A 17,078-nucleotide genomic window follows, 5' to 3' on the forward strand; every position below is an offset into this window, starting at 1 on the left:
GGAGAAGAGTCAAGGAATGAAGTGGATGATGAATCTATTGCGTCAGACTCGAGTGCAGTCACGCCTCCGCCCTCGACCTTGAAAAGACCACCAGTGAAAGAGCCAGTAAATCGTCTAGAGGGTGGCCTGAAAATTCACAAAATGGTTCATGTTCCTCCCAGTAACAATAAGAAGAATGGTGCCATGAGAAAGTGTCACGTGAGTGCTAAGCAAAAGATTAGAAAAGAAACAAGTGTCATGTGTGCAGGAATGTGGAATTCATGTGTGCAGACTTTCATGTTTCAATGTTTATCACATGAAGAAAAACTAATAAAGAGGTATGGAAAGGCATTTATTGCATAAAATATTGTCTTTTAATTAGTTCCTGAAAAATTCGTTTTTAAAAACCAATTTTTGTTGAAGTTGTTTAGAAAAAAGTAACTACATGCATTTTAGCGACATAAGGTTTAAAGGGCCTGCCAGGACAGGGGTGGGATTTAAATACCCTTCGCGCCACTCAAAGAGTTAATATTCACTGCTGTGAGAGCCTCAGATCTCAATGTTTAACAGCAGCATCCTGTTGTATGTCATTTATTGTAACTTCATATTCACTGTCTCACATGCAAACTCACGTAAAAATCTTAAAATTCATGTTTCAATTTTAAAATTATTTTTTCACATGACTGGTGCAATACATGTTTCGACTGATATAGTCATCATCATGTGCTTCAAAAATTGCTGTTGAAAACTGCTGCCTTTCCATCAATGAATACAACCACGAAAATTATCAGAATATAGGAAGCAAAGGAGAATGGAAAACAATAACAAGTATGAAAAAAACAAAATATCAGAAAACGAACTCACCAAAACAAAGCAGGCAAAGGAAAACATGTAGTCATTCACAGCAATGCTGTTCCACAACTAGTACTGTGAAACTTCATGGTTTGCATTATTTTAGAGTCTCTAGTGTCATGCCATAACATGCAATTGTTGTCATAACACACAATAAGATGCTATCCTTGCACTATAACAGGAAAATTCTGTTACTCCTGATTACATACATTAGGTGAAAGCAGTGTATCTCTTCTGAAAAGAAAGAGGTCAGTATTACTTGGATGTGATAAGGGCAGAAGAAATTTATTTGGACCTGCACTTATTTAATTAAGCACCACACCATGAAAACATATTGAGGAGTGCAGGTACAACTTCATCATTCTTGACCCTGGTACTGGATGGAGGTGAGTGGTCAGTTGCACTACACAGCTGCTTTACCTATAGGGAAAGGGTCACTGGGTGGACCCTAGAGTCAGTCTGGATGCTGTGGAGTAGTGAAAAATCAATTTCCCGCCCCAGAAAATCATCTCCAGCCATGCAACCCATAGCCTCTCACTATACAGACTGTGATATTTGAAGTATTTTAATAATGAATACTTAAAATATATAAAATAATATGTTCACTTCAGAAGAACGAATACCAAGACTCAGTATAATAAACAATATATTAATGTGCCTTTGAACAGTTTTGTAATAAATTTGTTGCTGTATTTTATTTTCATTTCATTAAAAATTGCATAACCACCAGAAAAATGACTTACTTGAAAGTACCAAACACTTTCCACAGCTTTCTGCGTATTTAGTGTAAAATGTTAATCATGTAAACGTGATAACAGCTGTGATAAATTGATGATATTTAAATGTCTAATTCACACATGAGAAGAGTGTGGTGATGTCATGTCATGGAAGGACTAAACTGGTTATTCAACATATGTAAAAATCAGAACCCCATACAATAACAAAACCTTTATTCAAAAATAAGTTAGAACAAAACATAATGAAGGTGTGCATGAACATCAATGCTGTTTGCTTATCTAAACATTTTTACAATTCCATCAATACAACACAGACCTACTTTCATCTCCAGTAATTCATGGCAATGCAATCATTAATGGAACTTTGATACTGAGTGTACACTATTCACATGATACTTACTATGAGATACTTTACAGGACATGATGAAATCACCTACACCTTTCTAACCTAAGAGTTAGTGGTGTCTGAGGCTGTATCATTACTGTAAACCCAACGCCAATAAGCCACCCTCATGCGATCCCAAATGTTTTCCCAAGAATCCATAGCTGGACGAACATCTAACAGTGCAAACTGGTAACTTCCAGGCTGTACTGCACCACCATCATAGTAATCAATAACATAGCGAACTTCCTTTCCACAGCGATCGATGATCCAGTCATGACGATCAAATGGAAGCTCATATCTGGAGGAGACGATCATAATCAAATGAGTGCCTTATTATTTACCATATATTACATCTGAATCATTTAAAATATCTGAAATGACATGTCAGTCAATTACATTCTTTATTTATTATTTATTTATAATCTTAAACTTCTTAAGGACTAGTGTCCAATATACTGCAGCTGACCACTATTCCAAAGTTGCTAACAGCGTTTATAAGATTTGCCCCGAACTAGAATTCGAGATGAGGTCTTTCTCACAGAGAAATTGGTGTGTCATTGACTGGTAGGGGAACACATTTCACGAATGATCAAAGACCGTATCACCAGAACACCAGTCCGTGTATTTTTCACATTCAGTTGTATGAGAAGTATGGTCATAGATGGCGTGTTATTCTAATCCTTCTTTCAGAATCATCACACTGATTACACCTTCCGTCGTTAATATTGCCCTCAATCTCCCTGTTCATTTCTATCACTGACTCCCTAACTTTATATCTCGACTCTACCTGTTCACTTAATTTTAAAAAATTTAAATTCGCTTAGTGGGGGGTGGAGTCCAACTAAGTCCACTCAGCACAGCGGCCACTGATTGGCCTATTGTAGCCTGCCCTGGGTGATTATGATGATGAAGAATTTGGTGGAATGAAGATTGGCAGGGGAAACTGAAGTACTAGGAGAAAATCGGCCCAAGTGCCACTTTGTCCACCACAAATCCTACTTGACCAGACACAGGATCGAACCTGTGCCGCCGCGGTGGTCCCTGTTCACTTAATAACTTATTGTAAAACATCTCCCAATTGTAACTAACCTAGGACCTCTTCTATCACATCTCCCCAACTTTACATCTCAACTCCCTATAACTGACTGCTCTGTTCCGCGTCTACATTTCAACTACGCTAACAAACAGCGCTCACTTGGAAAGGGTTATGGCCTGATTCTCAAAATGGGTGCCAGTCCAACATTTAGCTTGTCAGGGAGAGATGTTATCTTTAAGCCTTCATTTCAGCTTTTATCATTACAAGAGGCACATTAAGTAAGGGACCAAGCCCAATTAGGGTGACATCGCTCCTGCGAGACTCAGAATAAAAGCAAGGACTAATTTTTCAAAATACCTCGCTATAACTGATGGAAGATAACATCTAAAGTCTACTGATGATGCTACAGACAATGGTGGCACCATAAGCCTAAGGAGGACTATGTTGAGTTACAACTAGACGGTCCCTCCTGGGATGGTATCTCGCCATGGGCGCATCTCATTCAGGAAGAATCAATGAGTGGAATTTTATAGCCGCTGTTAAACAATTTTAAGTGAGGAACATATGGTTACAATACTGACATGAACATTTCTGTTGCCAGCTTTTTTATATGAATATTAAGAGTCTGATTTTTGTGACAAAACTGTTGGTTCATCTCCATGAAGGGACAACCCTAGTTGAAACAGCTGCACCCATTGTGATGTCACCATTTTTAAACTATTTAATGGTATTGGTTTTAAAAAATCTGTTAAGAAACATAATAAAAGGTCAAATACGCATTTCATACTGAATAATCTAAACAACATACCTATATTTATCCTGCATACCTGTCCAGTGTTATTGCACAATCATGTTCAATAAAATAATACACTATGAATCACATGCAATTTTGCTTTCAAATAAGGTAAGATATTTCTTTCATCATATAATAATAAATTAACTTGGCATTTTACAGAAGCTAAATCTACATAAACAAATAAGGCAACATCTTTATCACTCATATAAAAGGAACAGCCTTAAGCACATTTGTTTATTTCTTACTTTATTTAATTATAATTTCCTATCTGCATTTGTTATGTAATGTCAAATAGGAGGATGATTATGACTGATGAATTTGGGATGACATGAAATGAAGTAGTCATGGCCAATGTTAGGATACAATCCCAGTCCTTGCCTGGGGGACTGAGGGAAACAACGAAAAACCAAAAGCCAGGATAACTGACCTCTGGGCAGAGAATTAAGCCCATAATCTACCAAATACACAGTAGAGGATGATAGAGCAGTGGTCAAGGCAAAAGCCAACCATTTGATAGTATGCTTACATTGTGGAAACTTTCAAGGTTCTGAAGAGAAGTTTTGCCACTCCACAGCAAAAAATTACCATACAAAAAGTTTTGTGTGAACTGGCTATATTTAGAACCAGCCTGTAACACAGCATACACACTAGCCAGTTAAATTTGAACTTAACATGTTTGTGTGTAGTAAATAGTTGGTGGGACTTTCCCTGTCCAGTTCAGTTCCTGCTGCTGCTTTAACCCCAGCGAAATGCTTCCTGGTCCCCGTTAGATAGGAGGCTGGGTGGGCCCCAGAGCCAGTCTGGATGCTATGGACAAGAGAAAAGCTCTTGCTCCTGCCAGGAATTGAACCCTGGTCTTACAGCTCATAGCTGAGTCCTCACTTCACATGATTATTTTAAATCTTAGTACTGTGGTATATACAGGGTGGGGCATATTAACCTTCCCGATTTCGCAAGGTCACTGCTGAGGCTAGGGAGGGGGTAGAGTGGTGGGAATGGATCATTAGACACGTTATATCATGCAGTTTTCAGTACACACAATGGCTTGGTCGGGAGAACATCGTGTGTTCGTGCTGGAAGAGTTTATTAAAAATGGCGGTTCTGTGATCAAAACCCAGCGAGCCTTTCGCACTCACTTGGTCGGTGTGATCCCATTCCCACTGGACCAACAATTAGAAATTAGGCATCAAATTTTAGAGTGATATCTTCTGCATTAAAAAGAAAATCTTCAGGCCGATTGTGGTGTATGGGGTCCCTACTTCTTCGAAGAAGATGGTGAAGTCATTACAGTGACTTCTGCTCGATACTGTTACATGCTTGAAAATTTTCTTCTTCCGAAATTGGATGAATTATTGCAAGATCATGACCTGGAAGATATCTGGTTCCAACAAGATGGTGCTATGGCCCACACCTCGCGTCGTTCAATGGAGATTCTAAGACAAATGTTTCCTGTCTTCTTGCCTCTTTGCGGGGTGACATCGGGTGGCCCTCCAGATCACCTGATCTAACACCATGCCTCAAGGCAAAGGTGTACACACATCGTCCCCGAACTATCGATGAACTGAAGGCTGCCATCACCGAAAAATCAACGCTATTCCATGGAATATGACTCGTAGTCATGGAAAACTTCCGAAACAGGCTCCGTAATTTTACGGAAAATGGAGGGGGCCATTTGCAAGATATTATTTTTAAACCCCATTAAAATGAAACTGCATTCTACGTCCTTTCAAATCATAAAATAATTTTGCCTGCATCTTTCTTTATTTCTATTCCACGCATTTTTGAAATTGCAAAGGTTTATATGCCCCACCCTGTACAAACAGAAATTAGGAGATGTGCTTGAATACAATGTATTTTAAACATTTTCAGATATTCAAGGTAAAACGTAAAATTGTCCTTGTGATTAATTAATTTAGCATTATGCCATGAAGCCATATGGGGGAGTGGATGTGTAGATCCACATTTTATTGACCTTGGCACTAGTTGGAGGTGAGTGGTCAGTTTCATCCCCAGTCATTTTATCCCTGAAGAAACTGCCCCTGGTGCCTCTTGGTTAGGAGGTTGAGTTGACCCCAGAGCCGGTCTGCATGACATGGAGAAGAGAAAATTCTTGACCCTACCGGGACTCCAACTCTGACCCCTCAGTCATCCAGCCCATAAGCCAGTCGCTATATCGACTACATTATGCTGGCTTGATATTCAGAGTACACATTAGAATAAGCACCTGTATGAATTTTATAAATTCTTATTATATCAAAAAACCACTGTATTCTTGAAATGCATTCTTTGCAGTTTTATATACCTCCTTGGCCTTCAAGTTCATTTATCCCAATATATATCTTCTGTTGCAAAGTTCAACATTACAGATACTACACTATGTGCTCACAATTTCCTTTATCTTACATTTAATAAATACACATCACATAAAAAGAATTTTCAATAAAAGCTTAAGATTATAATTAGATCTCCATTTTGATGTTCTGTAAAATGAGTTCTATTTGAGACATGAGAGTTTATACAGGACTAACATGGATTAATGGCGGCCTGGGTTCGATCCCAGGTCTGGTCAAGTGGAATTTGTGGTGGACAAAGTGGCGCTGGGGCAGGTTTTCTCCGAGTACTTCGGTTTCACCTGCCAATCTTAATTCCACCAATTGCTCCACAATCACCTTCACGTATCATCTGGGGCTGGTACAATAGGCCAGAAGTGGCCGCAGTACAAGGGACTTAGTCCCATCTCACTAGCAATAAGAAAAACATGCATTAAAATTAAATTTCTCTAACAACTTTCATATCAGGCCTCGAACATAAAACTTCCCTGAAATCCATCTCGTATTTTTGGAGTTGAGATGCACAGATGGGCAGGTGAACAAATCCACCTCACCATTTCACTTTATGCCTGCTGTGCAAGAAATGTATAATAATAAAAATCCTGCCATTTCTTGCTTGACACAATGTAGTCACTACTTTGTCATTAATTGAAGCCAAGAATCAAAATTAAGAGCTTAGAACAGAATGTTCTGCTCCAGAATCTATTTCAACATTAAACATCTGAGATCAATGTTCATGAGAGCTATAAATGAATGACTAAATAAATAAATGAACTTAAATAAATAAAAACTGACAGTGAATATGAGAATTCACTTCATAAATCTGTCCTACAATATATCAGAATTTCATGTACACTAACAATGGCAGATCCCAATGCTAACAAAAACATGTTCAACTTACCCCAACCAGTATCTTATCCGCGCACGGGGAGAAAAATCCTTTGCACGACCTCCAAAACTCTTCAGTTTGGGATAACCACACTCCCTGGCATGAAGAGCTTCCCATTTCAAAATCTCCTGCCATGCCTGTTCATTATTGGCATTATGGATTTGAATAATATCATTCATGTCCTTTGGTGCAATGTCCTCATCCTTCCAACGCCATCCTTTACGAAGCATTGCGTTCCAGAACATCTACAACAATTACAAGCCTCATTATGTTACATTATTTACTGCAGTAAATAAAGACCAAATGTAATACTGAAATATTTGTTGTGTTGACGATAGCATAGTTCCTTCATATTATATATTGTCTGAGACACACAACAGGGTGCAACCAATGAAAATAACTCATTACTTTTGTTGTTCAGTTAATGAATGTAGTAAGTATGAAGCAAACAGAAGGAAAGTCACAAGTATAGGTGTAAAGGTGCGGCCACACAGAGTGCTATGTACGTGACGCATGCTACATATGCTATGTTCGCTATATGAACAGGAAAATATCTCCCTTTATTGCCAATGTGACTGGCCACACAGACTTCCGTACGCTATGTATGCTATGTTACCTGCATCGCAGTGTTTGATTCTTGGCTATATTTTTAAAACATCGTGCTGGACGGGCATGCGCACTGGGCTTGCTTGCAGGTGTCAGCTGCCCGCCTCAGTAATTTCCCACTCTGATTACAACACGTGTTACATATCATTCAGCGCAGTATTTGCTTAGATGAAAATGACACTGGAGGAATTAATTGAAGAAGTAAGGAAGTATCCATGTTTGTGGAACAAAGGGTTACAAGAATATCGGAACCAGAACATGCGGGATAATGCCTATATTTTCATCAACCCCATTCATTCGGAAATATTCTTTAAATTTAACTTCATCTTCATGTAAATGCTTTATCAGATGATGAAATTCACCAAACTTTGTTCTTCTTAAGTTCACGCCATGCACCCACTTCCTTTTATGTTTACACAAGGAAAGTAACAGCAAAAGCTCATTGTCGGAATCATTGCTGCCCCCCACGGCACACTATCGGCCAATCTCTCATTCAAGACTGTGCAGTTTTGTGCCAAACATAGCTTTCTGTGTGGCCATGCGGTGTANTCACGCGGTGTGGCGAACATAGCGTAGCGCTCTGTGTGCCCGCAACTTAAATACATGATGTATAAGGGGTGGGCCTTCTTGGCCCTTGCACCGTGACCACAGTGATCTACGTGATACAAAAGGAAATAAATGTTTTGGTTCAGTGGATAGCACTCCTGTTTCACACTGTGACATGACTGAATAGTTTATTAAGAGACATCATCTGTTGCTAGGCAACAAATATACAGACAACAGAACAGTTGTTGGAGGTGGTATTTTCTTTGCGGTCTGACCTGAGGTAATATAATGAGGAGCAATGGAAAAAGCCAGTCGTAATAACAAAATTGTGCAGGTGACAAGCAGAAGTCATACAAAATCTTGAGAATGAACATGTTTGTGGAATAGGACAAGGCAAAGCCAGACATAGAAAATATAAGAGGCTTAAACTTGGTGCTAGTCAAGCTTACAGCTGTTCAAATGACTAAGATGCTGCTGTAGAATAAGATATGTAAGATAGGCATGATCTGTTTTGCAAAGCCTGTACTGACAGAGGACTTGTATATAGTCCAAAAGGAAGAATTTTCAGTAACATACTATATGTATGCTTGACAAAAGGCCAGGCATATTCATAAGAGAGAAACCCACCTTCTTGTCAGAGAGGATGTTACATAAGGACTATTACTACAAGGGTTCAGTTGAAAAAAAAAAAGATTCCCGGTCATGAGTCTCAAGGAGCTTGACTCCAAGACAAACTGAGTGGCAGTAAATCACCAGTTGTAAAGGAACTCTGACTTTGACTTGAGCCAGTCAGTTGCAAGCCAGCTGCTATCCATGTGAGCACTGAAGCAAGGAATATCCGAGATCGACCGAGGTTCCGTCATATGATATGTAATAAATACTGCTATGGATTCTGCATCTCACAAATTGATTCAGTACCCTTTCCTAGGTCAGTGAAAGCCATAAAGACAACACTAACCATATCTGGAGGTTTGTAGTGATTTGTAGCATGTGTATATCTGTGACATGGAATTCCATGAAGCTGAAAAGTGGCACATGTGCACCTTCATCCTTATGTTGCCCCCATTTTTAATCTACTTTCTCTATTTTATAAGGAAAGAAAGTGAATGAGTGTGCATGTGTGTCCATGTTTATGACCTATATTCATGCAAAATTTCAAATGTTTAAGGGAATGGTTCACTACTTACTACCAACAAACCAATATCTAAATACAGATCTCACAGGGTTGCCATGCTGTTGTTTTCATATGATGAAGTGCTTTTAAAAAGTACATTTTTAAATTATTTATTACCACATAAAATTTCAGGTCCTTGTATTCAGTGATATTAATGTTGCTCCAAATATTTCAACTTAATCATGATGTATGGTATAACATTCTGGTGTAGCTCTTCTGACACTAACAAAGTATTACTTCTATTATAAACATAAGTTATTAGAATCATGGCAGGTGTGAAGTAAAGAAAAAAATCAAACAGATTTATTTAAGAGATTCCACATACTACATCCAATCAGTAACTACGAGTATTTATTGGCTGTGACAACTATTTTTATTGTTTTCGTCCTGTTGTGTGAATACTGCTGAACGTGTAAAATTAATATTGGCTGTGACAATATTTGTAATTAACAACTCAGAAGTCCATTCAGTCAAAAAGAAGGCACAAGCACGATCTTCACAGACCAGGTGTGAATCTTACAATCTATCAAAAATGAAGTCACCTACACTGGAATAAAACAAAACAACACTGAATTAAAGAATTAAATCACAAATTGTCAATGAATAATCCGTCGAGTGTAACAATGTTTTTTGGTCACTTATTTATTTCACTCGCCTTACATGTTTCGGTTCAAAAGAACCATCATCAGAGGCACGTTACAAACACATGAAACCACTGGCGTTGTATTGTACACAGTATGTAAGCTGCGTGATCTGCTACAGATATCGATTATTCATTGACAATTTGTGATTGATAGTGTAATGGACCAAATATGAAACAATTCAAAGAATTAAATGTTTACCTCCCAGCAGTACAAAATTCACACCACCACTGAAAGAACTCATTCTCACACCTTCTGCTCAGCAAAGAATTTACATTACTAAGGAATGTTTGGCAGACTGTAAACAGGTGTTTGATTTTAAATTTTTATGTATATTTAAATAAATTTACTGTGATCAAGTGTCTGATTGTAGTTCATGATTTTTAACAAACCTACTTATCTCCAAACTAACTTCACAATTATTATGGAACCATTTATACTGTGACTGTGTATGCATTTTAATCTGCTGCTGTAATCTGTGCCTTGGGAATGCTTTGTAACTCTATAATGTGTTTCTACATGTGATATCTTTTACTCTGACTTGTCCCACAACCTGCTCTCTATGATCTACCCATGTGTCTGTTTAACCTAATATAATGTAACCTACACAATCCAACCACCCACCTAATCTGTCTGTCCACCCACTGATCCACAAATCTACAGTTTACATACCTGCCATGTTCTTAATACTTGTGGAAGAAAAGTAAAAAACTATGAAGATGGGGTGAATTATAGCGACATGGAGTACTCTTGTGAAGAGCCGGATCATCTGACTCTTACAAGCTTGTTAGCCAGAATCTTAGCTGTTACCTCCTCAGAAATGGCATATTCTGCTCAGTCAGGGTAGACCAATTCCTCTATTTGAGAAAGGCACTGTATAAAGCTTCAATGAAATCCATCAACTGGTTTAAAAGTTATGTTATTTATGAATTATTTAATGATGCTGTCAATAGCTCAATTTATATAATGTCAAATGGTAGGCTAACTGGTGATTAATGAATTAGAATGATGTGGAAAGAAGAAGTCAATCTTAATTTAAGGCTCTATCATGGCACATGTCTGGAGAGACTGGAAAAAGAACATAAAAAATTTCTGACAGAAGAGCAGGTCTAAAGAACCAGTTTTAAACACCAGGACTTCTGGATACGAAGGAGTTCCACCCATTTTACCATGAAAGAAAGTTGTTAAGAGGGATGCAGAGTCTCATCTTTCTTACAAAATAAGGAGAATATATTAAAATTGTCCTGTCCTCTCGAATGTACTGCACCCCCAGAATTTGAGACTGACAGACCAGTAGCTCCTTACATGTTTCCACTTACAAACTGTGCTAATATCCAGCTACTGTTTGAGACAAGATATTATTCAGTTGCTGTGCTAGCACAAGGCTTCTCTTTCAAATCTGACCAATAGTTATAATTTTCATTTTTACACTCTGTTAGTAATTGAAAACTGGTTGCTGCTTACACTTTCTGTGCTAATAAATACAACCAATGACAATTTAAAGTTTCTGTTCTAGGTTCCAGGTTTATCTGAGGCATAATCACTATTTACAGTGCTACCTGAGACATGGTCACTATTTACACTGCTAATTCCTGGCTATTTGAGACATGGTCCTTATTTAGAGTGCTACTTTCTGGCTGCTATTTGAGACATGGTCACTATTTACATTCCATCAAATCTCCATAGGCATTACCACCAGTAAAGGTACAATAGGACATATGGAGGATTTAAGACCACAGAAACTGTTTTCAAGACTAATTATACTGTCATATTATTATCTCTGTATTACTATATTATTATTATTATTATTTATTATAATTTGGCATACTATTTCTGTATTATTATATTCTTATTACTGTTTAGTATTAGTATTAATATTAATCTTTGACTTGTCCCATATCATGTATAATGATTCATGGATGAAATAAAATAAAATTGAATTGAATTGTTACTTTCTGGCTACTATTTGAGACACTGTCACTGTCTTTAGTGTTACTTTCTGGCTACTATTTGAGACATGGTCCCCATTTACAGTGTTACTTTCTGGCTACTATCTGAGACACTGTCATTGTCTTTAGTCCTATCTGAAAATGCGTTCTCAGTATGTTGAAGTAACATCTAATGATAATAGGTACTCGAGAAATCGGTTTAGCTCGATAAGGAGGAATATAAAATTTGGAATACCGCAAGGGTCTACATTGGGCCCGCTTTTGTTTCTTTTATACATAAATGATTTACCCCAACATATAACAAATGGGGAGGTTGTTCTCTTCGCAGACGATACAAATATATTGGTTATTGATAAAGATAAAAGCATCCTTCAAGATAAAATAAAGAGAATTATGATCCAACTGGAATCTTGGTTTTCAAAAAACAATATGATTATAAATAATGATAAGACTAAAGCTATGTTATTCCAGTTAAAGAAACCGCATGACATCTCAGGGCCAGATATTATTTTTAATAATATAAAAATTAAGTATACATCTCAGTTTAGATTTTTAGGTATTAATATAACTCAAAATCTCAAATGGAGTGTACATATTCAGTCCTTGTGTTCAAAATTGAATAAAGTATGTTATATTATTAAATCTTTGAAAGATGAGGTAAGTTTACATATACTCAGGAATATATACTTTGCCAAATTTCAATCGTTGGTAAGTTATGGGTTGATTTTTTGGGGAGGAGAAAATGAAAGTNATGATCTTCATGTACAACAATGTAACACATCAGTTTTTAAGAAAAGTGTTATTAATGTGGGCATTAAATTATATAATATACTTCCTTTGGAAGTTAAAAAGTCAAAGGGATGTAACGAATTTAAGCATAAATTAAAATTATTTTTATTTGATCGTCCTTTCTATACATTGAATGAATTTCTTCAACAGGGACATGAGGAAGCATAGCATTTGTAATAGTTATTGTTATGTTTTTGAGAGTTTTTATTGGTGTTGTGGGGCAGGTGCAGTGTTGGTTTTGGTCTGGTGTATTCTGGGATTGTAGAGCTTTTGACAGTGATGTGTTCGGTGAGTTGACATGTTCAAGTGTTGCAGTTGTAACAGTATGAATGCAAATGAAATGAATATGAATATGAATATGAATGATATGAAAAATTTTAAAATTCAGTTGACATTTTTATTACAAAACTCTTTTTTATACTTGTGATGAATTTGCCTAGAAATAAGGATAATAACATAAAAAAATTTTTAATATTGAATAATTTTACGTATAGTGATGTAAGACTGTTTTTTATATAAATTTAACACATGGTTTTTATCTATTACAATGATTATAATCTGTACATATATATTTATATTTGTATTGTACTATATTAACTATGTGACTGGTTCTATATCTATGTATATGGATTTATGGAATATACAATAAATGAATGAATGAATGAATGTTACTTTCTGGCTGCTATTTGAGACATGGTCACTATTTACAGTGTTACTTTCTGGCTACTATTTGAGACAATGTACCTATTTAAAGTGTTACTTTCTCGTTACTATTTGAGACACTGTCACTGTCTATAGTTACTTTCTGGCTACTATCTGAGACATGGTCACTATTTACAGTGTTACTTTTTGGTTACTATTTGAGACACTGTCACTATCTACAGTGTTACTTTCTGGCCACTATTTCAGACACTGTCACTATCTACAGTGTTACTTTCTGACTACTATTTGAGATATGGTCACTATTTACAGTGCTAGTTGCCTACTGCTATTTGAAACTCAGGCACTACTATATCTGTGCTAGTATGAAGTTGCTATCTGAGACCAAGCCACTAATTATATGCTAGTACTGGTCTACTATTTGTAACCTGGCTATTATTTACAATTTCTATGCTAATAACGGCATGTATCCAGCTACACTACAAACCAAGGTCACTATTTTTGCCCACAAATTTAATCATTCATTCATTATAAATAAACATACCTGCTGAGATGGATAAACCCAGAACTCATTCTCCATACCAGCTTTGGGGATGGATGATGTCTGTCGCTCAGTTGGAAGGGGAAATGGTTGATCTGGGGCTGGAAGCTGGTTCGGTGGGGGCATCTATATCAAATGAAGAAACATTATTTATGTAAATTTTATACTAATACAGTATGCCTCTTCGTTATATAAAGGATGTGATTTTAAAATATGTTTGTATCATAGAATTCTGTAATACAAACCCTATTACTCCAGTGACTCCTACATCACAAACAGAGATGTTCATATAGAAATTTCTTTGGATCACAGTCCTAATAAAAATACACTATTCTATTCAACAGAAATAATAACAGGTAGACAAGAATCAATTTAAAAGAGACTTTAAAAATTTCAACTTCACTGACTAGAAATTTTGAGTTGTGGGTAATGTGACGGTAACAAAATAGTTCCAGCAATTTCCCTGCATCACTGAAGCATCCATGTAGGCCAGCCAATGGCCTGCTACATAAGCAATGCACACATATAGATGCAATCTAAATGTAACAGATAACAATTTCTTAAAACAATAATTTTAGCTGAATTTGTTATTACCTTGCATTGCAGGTTTAACCCCTCCAGCTGGTATCCCAAGTATGTCCTTGTCAGGCTGTGAGGTTCACTGCCATTTAAATACCACTGCAGTGTACAGAGGCAGTGGTTTAAATGCAGGCTTGAGGGGTTAAAAACGTTTTTCGGCATTTATGCTAAATTTACTTAAGGGTAAATTTATGGTCCATGTGATGCTTTTGGATCACATTTATAATTTCTACTGAGGGGGGGGGGCACCATACTTTAGTCTGTAATGTGGGAGCATGTTGTATTTATTTGTTCTGGTTTCTAAACACATAAACCTTTATAAGGAGTAAGTCATTACCATATTTAAGGGATTAAAATCAGTGTTTCCAGCTACTGGACATCCAACTGTAAGAACCTGAAAAAAAAAAAAGGGTAACACAAATGAGTGACACAAACAGATTTTCACATCATAATGACGAACTTGATTATGAGCAAATTTCAGCTTCCCCCCACCCCTTAAACTTGTTAAAATTATTAGATGTGTTCTTGATCTCTATGTGCAATTTATACTGGATTTAACAAAACATGACCTGTCTCAGCTATTATCCAAGCACAACTAGCTGCTGATGCTGACATTCATTTAAACATACTTACTCAGTACAAGGCCATCCTTACAATATGTCATGCACTGGCAGAAACAAATATAAAAAATATTACAGTTTTAATAGTTATTAACTATACATAAGAAAAACATTTCAGCATGGCAGGGAATATTGGAAATCAATGTTCTTTTATAACAAGTTACACACAAAACAATTCAGCATAAGACTACATATAACCCTGGTCATAATAACCAATAATTATTACCTCTGCTTCTTTCCTATGCATAGGACAATCAGGTGGTGGACTTCCATGCAACCTACGGGATGTGGCTGTGAAATCTCCTTCTACTTCCGTCGAACCAACAATCTGTGCTGCTGTCATTTCAGCAGCAGACACTGTATTCCCCATAATTTACGAGTAAGTCAACTCAATTGTCTGGCCACTATGCTGTTAACAAGAAGGAAAACATGATTATTACATAAATACCAAATATTTAACGAACAAGTTGACGAATTCGTGAACTAAACCAGCTCCACAATACCACACGTACACTATTCTTAATATCCGCCAGTGGGCCAGAGTCAGCCTGGGAATTTAAAATGAGGCTACTATCTCTGCTTAAATAGCAGACGACTTCTATGTGCTCCACCACATACACGATACAAACAGTTAAGGTCAATTATGGGCGCTGAGCAGGTTGTGCAGAGAAATTGACGACGGCAGAAATATCCCTAATGATCCCTACGTTCCCTACCGTTCCCCACGGTTAAGGTTGCAGTTTTCTTTCCAGTGGTTTAATCGCGTTTTCATCATGGTCATCATGGAATGCTGGGCATGGGAGGTGTGTGTCACGGTTGTTTACGCCACAGATTTTGGGTAACATTTTTCGTCTTGTGTGACTAAAACTGCCTGCATTTTGGATTTCATTGTATACACTTGGAGTGGAACTGAAACGAACTAAAATACAGGATGTATTTTTTTTATTGCTAGTGGGGTGGGACCCAGTCCCTTGTACTGCGGCCACTCCTGGCCTAGTGAACCAACCCCAGACGATAGGTGAGGGTGGTTGTGGAGCAATTGGTGGAATGAAGATTGGCAGGGGAAACCGAAGTACTCGGAGAAAACCTGCCCCAGCGCCCACTTTGTCCACCACAAATCCCACTTTACCTGACCCGGGATCGAACCTGGGCCGCCGCGGTTGGAAGCGAGCGACTAACCGCTTGAGCTGTGGCGCGGCCCCAATACAGCATGTAAAAAATGTGGAAATTGCCGGCTTAGTTATTCGTATGTAGTTGCCACAGTGTCCCGATGAAGACCACCATTTTTACATATACGACAGGTACAAAAGTGCACTGCTAGTGAAAATGTTGCATGGGTTAAAGGGGAAGATAATTGAAATACTGATAACCACAAAAGCGATTTTCTGCATATTGGTAATAGACATCTATTCAGAACTACAGCGTGGATTTTTACTTAGCTTACCGGTTCCACAGCTCTATGCTTCACGGTGAACGGTGCACCGCCGGCTGCGAGGCGCATTCGAATTTTGCCGATGAATCAACATGCTTTACGGCCGATAACGTTCGGAATGAAGTAGTTACAATTCAGAGACCTCAGGATTTGTTGAAAATGCTGTTCCTCTGCACGTAGATATCCATCACAATTAATTGTGTCGTTAAAAGACATAGTACAACAATCCTTGCACTTAGAGCACACCATACACCAACTTTCAGTGGATGGAGTGGGGCTTTGTGCGTTAGATGCGGATTCTGTGGACTCCAGTAGCAGTTACTTTGTGTACTTATGTGTCCTTGCAAGTGAAACCATGCTTCATCAGGAAAGAATATCAATTGCAGATCAGTCAAATCAAATTCAGCAATTGTGTTTTCAGCCTTGCACCAGACTTTCACACTCCAGTCTCTTGCACAAGATATTTAAGTGATTTTCTAAGCATATGCTCAAGTCTTGCCCCCTGTGTCATCTAACTTCTCCTAAGTAAGCAGTTGG

General features: G+C 37.5%; 1 protein-coding gene across 1 annotated transcript; it reads right to left on the reverse strand.

The window, feature by feature from the left end:
* Positions 1-1,764: 1,764 nt before the first annotated feature.
* LOC111872947 (cytochrome c-type heme lyase) lies at positions 1,765-15,763 on the reverse strand. The gene is made up of 6 exons (XM_023867257.2): positions 15,622-15,763; positions 15,336-15,518; positions 14,827-14,883; positions 13,914-14,036; positions 7,017-7,249; positions 1,765-2,251 (listed from the first exon to the last, which is right to left on the reverse strand). The coding sequence occupies exons 2-6, from the start codon at positions 15,477-15,479 to the stop codon at positions 2,017-2,019; spliced, it is 792 nt and encodes a 263-aa protein (XP_023723025.1). The 5' UTR covers positions 15,480-15,518; positions 15,622-15,763; the 3' UTR covers positions 1,765-2,016.
* Positions 15,764-17,078: the final 1,315 nt, after the last annotated feature.

The sequence above is a fragment of the Cryptotermes secundus genome, unplaced genomic scaffold (genome assembly GCF_002891405.2).
Source record: "Cryptotermes secundus unplaced genomic scaffold, Csec_1.0 scaffold407, whole genome shotgun sequence".
Taxonomy (NCBI): domain Eukaryota; kingdom Metazoa; phylum Arthropoda; class Insecta; order Blattodea; family Kalotermitidae; genus Cryptotermes; species Cryptotermes secundus.